General features: G+C 43.3%; 1 protein-coding gene across 1 annotated transcript; it reads left to right on the top strand.

Moving 5' to 3' along the window:
* The first annotated feature begins 3,760 nt into the window (after positions 1-3,760).
* Positions 3,761-4,666, top strand: HAPSTR2 (HUWE1 associated protein modifying stress responses 2). The gene has a single exon (XM_090265159.1). The coding sequence runs from the start codon at positions 3,761-3,763 to the stop codon at positions 4,664-4,666; it is 906 nt and encodes a 301-aa protein (XP_090121285.1).
* Positions 4,667-5,095: the final 429 nt, after the last annotated feature.

Raw genomic sequence — 5,095 nt, 5'->3', positions numbered from 1 at the left:
GGACACACATGAAAGCAATAATTTTGAATGTTTGACATTTGTTTTGAAACTACCTTACTACCCTATACCCTTTACCATCTGTCTGCTATCCCTCCCAACACCAACCCCTGTCTTCCCACAGGGCTCCATTGTCTGCAGTTCCTGTTTCTCAGGGGCGGAGCTGTGGGAGGCAGCCATGGGTGCCATAATAGGCACCTGCGGCCAGCACAATGGGCTGTGGGTGCTTGTGGGAGAGACAGATTGATGTATTGTGCATGGGGGAGGAGGGCTGTCACTTGAATCCATGTGAACTCAGGCTTTAGGGGCAAGGGAGATTGACAGCTTTTGTAGGTTGCATTTCTTTTTCAAAGCTTGGCTTTAATAGACAGTAAGTTTGGGGCCCCAGGCTTTCACTCCCATAATTCTAACAGGGCAATCACGAGCATTCAGCATTTCTTTTTACCCCCCTTGTTACGCATTAAATGATTTCAGTAAAGGAATGTGCAGCATTAATTAGAATTTGTTAGCAGATACCAAGGGGAAAAGTTTCTTCACAACAACTATAGGAGGTGTCATTTGTACAAAGACTTTTTTGTTTTCTTTCCCCATTACATTATCACTGCAATATGTAAGGTAGTGATTCTTTTCATTTAAATTAAGTGGAAAGCTACTAAATCTTGTTTTATTCTCCAAAATGAATAAGGTCCTTAACACTTATCTTTTAACTTCTTTCATTTCCTAAGGTTGGTGTTTACTTTTGCTTTCAGTCCTACCCATTTACTGATCTGTGCGGTTGTGTATCCAGTTTTGTGTACCATTTAGCTCTTACAATTACAGGCAACCCACTACTAATATATAAGGATTGTTTCAGGTGAAAATAGCTACCAATAATATTAAAAATTATTGATACACTGGGGCCCTCTTTGGCAATGGTAAGTTGAGAAACGCCCAAAATTAGTCTCCTCTAGGCTTGTGTCCTAACTTATTTTCTAAAACTATTTTTCCTTAGTTGATATTTAACCTTAGCCATGACATCAAATTTATGGAGGAATGGGGCAGCAGCCAAGGAATATTTTTTTTCCCATAGAAAACTCATTCCTAAGCCATGTCAGTATTTTTAAACATCAAAGTCCCCTACTCAGAACACACACAGATAGCATCATTTACTTACAGTTAGTTAAAATAATCTTGTTTATTTGGGTGGCTTGTTTTGTTTCTATTTTCTATTCTTTTTTGTTCCTGACATTTTAGACTTATTTGGGAACAATACTACTCTCAGATAGTATATCTTGTAAACCTACACTTTGCCATCTGAGGAACTGATAAAACATTTTCTAATATATTTCCCATATAAAATCATTTTCTCTATGGAAGAAGTTAGAGGCTAATTGAATTAGAATTCCCCCCTTTCACTTGTTTTATTTAAATGTGTTAAGGGCAACAGTGAAAAATATTGATTGTCTACCATTATTTCTCAGAAAGAACATATTTCCACACAGTTGTCTGGCTCTGTCTATTATAATAATTTGGAGCAATGGTTTTTAAAGTAGTAGGGTGATAATAATTAGGGTGTAGGACAGAAATTTCAGTGCTACATTCAACATTTTGCCATGCAGGGTAGGAAAATTGCCGACTGGGGCTAGTCAGCTCTAAGTACTAATTAACTAATTAATCAGGTGCTGAAACCAGCTGAATGGAGGATACCAGACAGACAACTCAAGCCCAAGCAGAGGGTTGTGCTCTTTTCAAAGACAGTGCAGTCTTTCTTTTTGGTTTTTAACCCAATCAAAAATTAGGACAGAAAATAGGATTTGGTGTACTTCTCAGTCATTTCAGTACAACTTTTTTACTTAGAGAAGATAAAATAAAAACATTTTATGATAAGAACTGTGAGGCAGCATGTGCAAGGCAATACTCAAGGCTCTGGCAAACCCACTAATTCCTTGACCTTGAAATATTTCAGGGCTGGTGTATGTGGGTGTGGATGTGCCTGGGGAGTTCTGCCTTCTTGGAGTTTTCTGCTACATTTTTTTTTTTTTTAACATAGGAGAATGAGAAACATATTTCTCCTTTTGGCCTGGTCTTAGGTCTTTGGCCTCATCCCTCCTTTATGTAAATGAGGAGAGTCCAATTACACATATGGAAAAAGGGTTTAATGAATCGTGAAAAAGCCCAGTTTGCAGAGAAAGGGCACAATCCCCTCTTCTTCTTTTTCTTCTTCTTCTCCTTACCTTTTATATTTAACTTAGAAACATGTATTTCTTTTAAGGAAGATGATAAAGGTTAATGATTAGATCATTTTATTTTAGATACTCATTTTCATACTTGGGAATTATTAAACATAGCTTTCTTTATCTAAATTGTAAGGCTTTCTGGAGGCTTAGCAAATATTCTACAACAAAAATTGTGATATTCTAAATAACTTTTTTCCTAAATTAAAAAATCATTTCATGTTATTTTCTCCCATTTTTGATGTTATTCTTAGCTCAGTGATAATTTCCTTCTCTTAACAGTTTACTCTGGAATTGTCAGCACAAAAAGGGATCACATCATTAGAAGGAGGTTGTTACTGAACCCAAGGAAAAAGACTTTAGTATCACATACCTTTTAAGCTTAATTTTAGCATTATGGTGTTTTAACTAGCTAGCATTTTAAGGATGTTGTAAAGAAATTAGGTAAGTTTTGTCTTCTTTCCTAAAAGTACTGAATTTTACACTAGAGTAGAAAATCCTGTGTTTGGGATTTCGTTTTTTTTTAAATTTATTTCCTTCATCTTGGAATTTTGAATAATTGAAAGTAGACCCCACAGAAATCCTCTAACCAACTCTTAATGACAGAAAACCCTGCAAAAATATTGTAGGAAAATATCAATACCATGTGACTCTTAGAATTTGATAAGTGTGCAACTGCCCAGAAGATATACTTTGCTGGGACAGCAGGAAAGTTCTAAATCACGGCTAGAAGTGCTTTCCAGAGACCTAATCCAAAAACCTCATTGGGCACTTGGGGAAATTAAGGGGTTGCGTTATGTGATTTTTTTCTTTTTCCTCTACAAAATGCCACTTCTATCCCCAGAAAACAATTTTCTTGGTTGCCTACTTTGTGGAGCGCATTGCTGGGATTCAGATGCCTGCTTTTTCATGGGGGCAGTGCTCCTCCACTTTATCTTGCTCCCCGCTACAGCCAGCCTTCCCTGATCGGCGCCCTGGATGTGATTGACACCATGAAGTTGCCCCCATAATCCTCTCTGGCAACATAGGATATAAAATTTGATCAGCTCATTGGATGAAGCCGACAATTCTCAAAAATGTGTGAAAAGGGGGCCAAGCGGCAGGCAAGCACCGCATTGAGGCCAGCGCTTCAGCCGGCCCCTCTCTGAGTTCTAGGTGCGGCAGCTGTGGAAGAAAGGGAGTTAGGGCCGAGCAGAGGGGCCGCAGCAGCGGCAGCGGGTGCTGCGAGAGCAGCGGCTTCAGGGAGGCTGCAGCGCATTCGAGCGCGGAATTCCTTGGGAGCTGATCGGGAGGCCGGAAGGGGGCAGCCAGGCGGCACAGGCGGCTTTGGAGTTATGTCCCGGGCTTAGCCTGGGGCCGGACCGGGAGGGGCAGAGAGGCAGGGCGTGCACCCGGACTGCGGGTGGTGCGCACTAGAGCGTCTTGTCTTAGGGCACCCCATTCTGCTACTGCGCCACCAGTGCAAGCGGAGAGGGTGGCATCCGCTTAAGGAGGAGGACAGCTCTTGGAGCAGGAGGCGGAGGAAGGAGGCAAGCAGCCAGAAGAAGGAGATGGAGGAACAGCTGAAGGAAGACGAGGCCGAGGTCGCGGAGCACTGGTTCTCTACGTGGGAGCATCAGTGCCTGAACGCAGCTGAGCAGGAGGAGCAGCTGCCCCATGAGATGCAAGACAAGGAGGCTGAGGAGGACAAGGAGGATGAGGAGGACAAGGAGGGTGAGGAGGTAGAGGAGGATGAGGAAGACGAGGAGGCAGTGGGGCCCAAGAGCGAGCAGCAGAAGCTGTGGCATCTCTTCCAGATAACAGCCACCTCTGTGGCCCAGCTCTACAGAGGTTCGGGGTACCCACAACCAGAACTCTCCATGTGGGACCCCTTCCAGAGTGCGGCCATGGCTGTGACCAGCCTCTACAAAGAGAGCGGGCATGCCCACCAACGAAGTTTTGACCTGGGCATACAGGTTGGCTACCAGCGTCGCATCAAAGATGTGCTGGATTGGGTGAAGAAGGGCCAAAGCACTATTCTCCGCGAAGATCTGATTAGCTTCCTGTGTGGCAAAGTGCCCCCGGCTCCTTCACCACAGCGTAGTCCCAGGACGGCCCCAAAGCCTCCTGCTGGGTCCTCCAGCCAAGCTGCAGCCATTGAATCCAACTCCTCTGTAGATGTTGACTTAGAACCCTTCCATGAGGCCATCGCCCTACATGGCCTCAATGGCGCCTTGGCGAGCATCAGCATGCAGTCCAGCCCATCCAGCTCCCCACCTGAAGCTAGTGGCATTTCCAGCAGTGTCACTAGCGATGGTCTCCAGAACAGTAGCATCCTTGAGGACGACTTGAACTCCAGCGACTCAGAAGACCTGGCCCTCCGCCTGGCCAGTGGGGGGACCCGCAAACGGACCTCATCCCAGTGCGGTGATGGCGTCACAAACTCCCCAGCCCATAAGCGCGACCGAATTGTCTAATGGTCATGAGCTGCCATATTGCTTGAAACTTAACTCGACCTTTAACATGATTGTTGAAAAGATACTCGAGGCCATTCCTTCTTTCTCTAAGTTAAACAAAGCTTTCTATCAAATTTGCCATAAAGAAACTTTAAAAGTATTCTAGAAGAGGTTTTATATGACTCTGACTTTGACAAAAATATAATACTATCAGAGAACAACTAGTTAGCAAGATCATTTAAAGCAGCAGTGTCCAGTCAGGGCTGAAGCCTGGCTATCTTTGTCACTGTTATGTTCCTTGGCACCTAGCACAGTGTTGGTGCTCAATAAATGTTTGTTGAATGAATAAATGTGGCCTTATTTAAAACTTTTAAAAGGGAACGACTAATAGATGTTTACTTGGTTATGGGATACTTTTATACTTTATTTTTCATTTAGTTGTTTGCTTTA

The sequence above is a fragment of the Furipterus horrens genome, unplaced genomic scaffold, assembly GCF_987537825.1.
Source record: "Furipterus horrens unplaced genomic scaffold, mFurHor1.1.pri manual_scaffold_17, whole genome shotgun sequence".
NCBI classification, from domain to species: domain Eukaryota; kingdom Metazoa; phylum Chordata; class Mammalia; order Chiroptera; family Furipteridae; genus Furipterus; species Furipterus horrens.
This window is presented reverse-complemented; position numbering and strand designations above follow the sequence as displayed.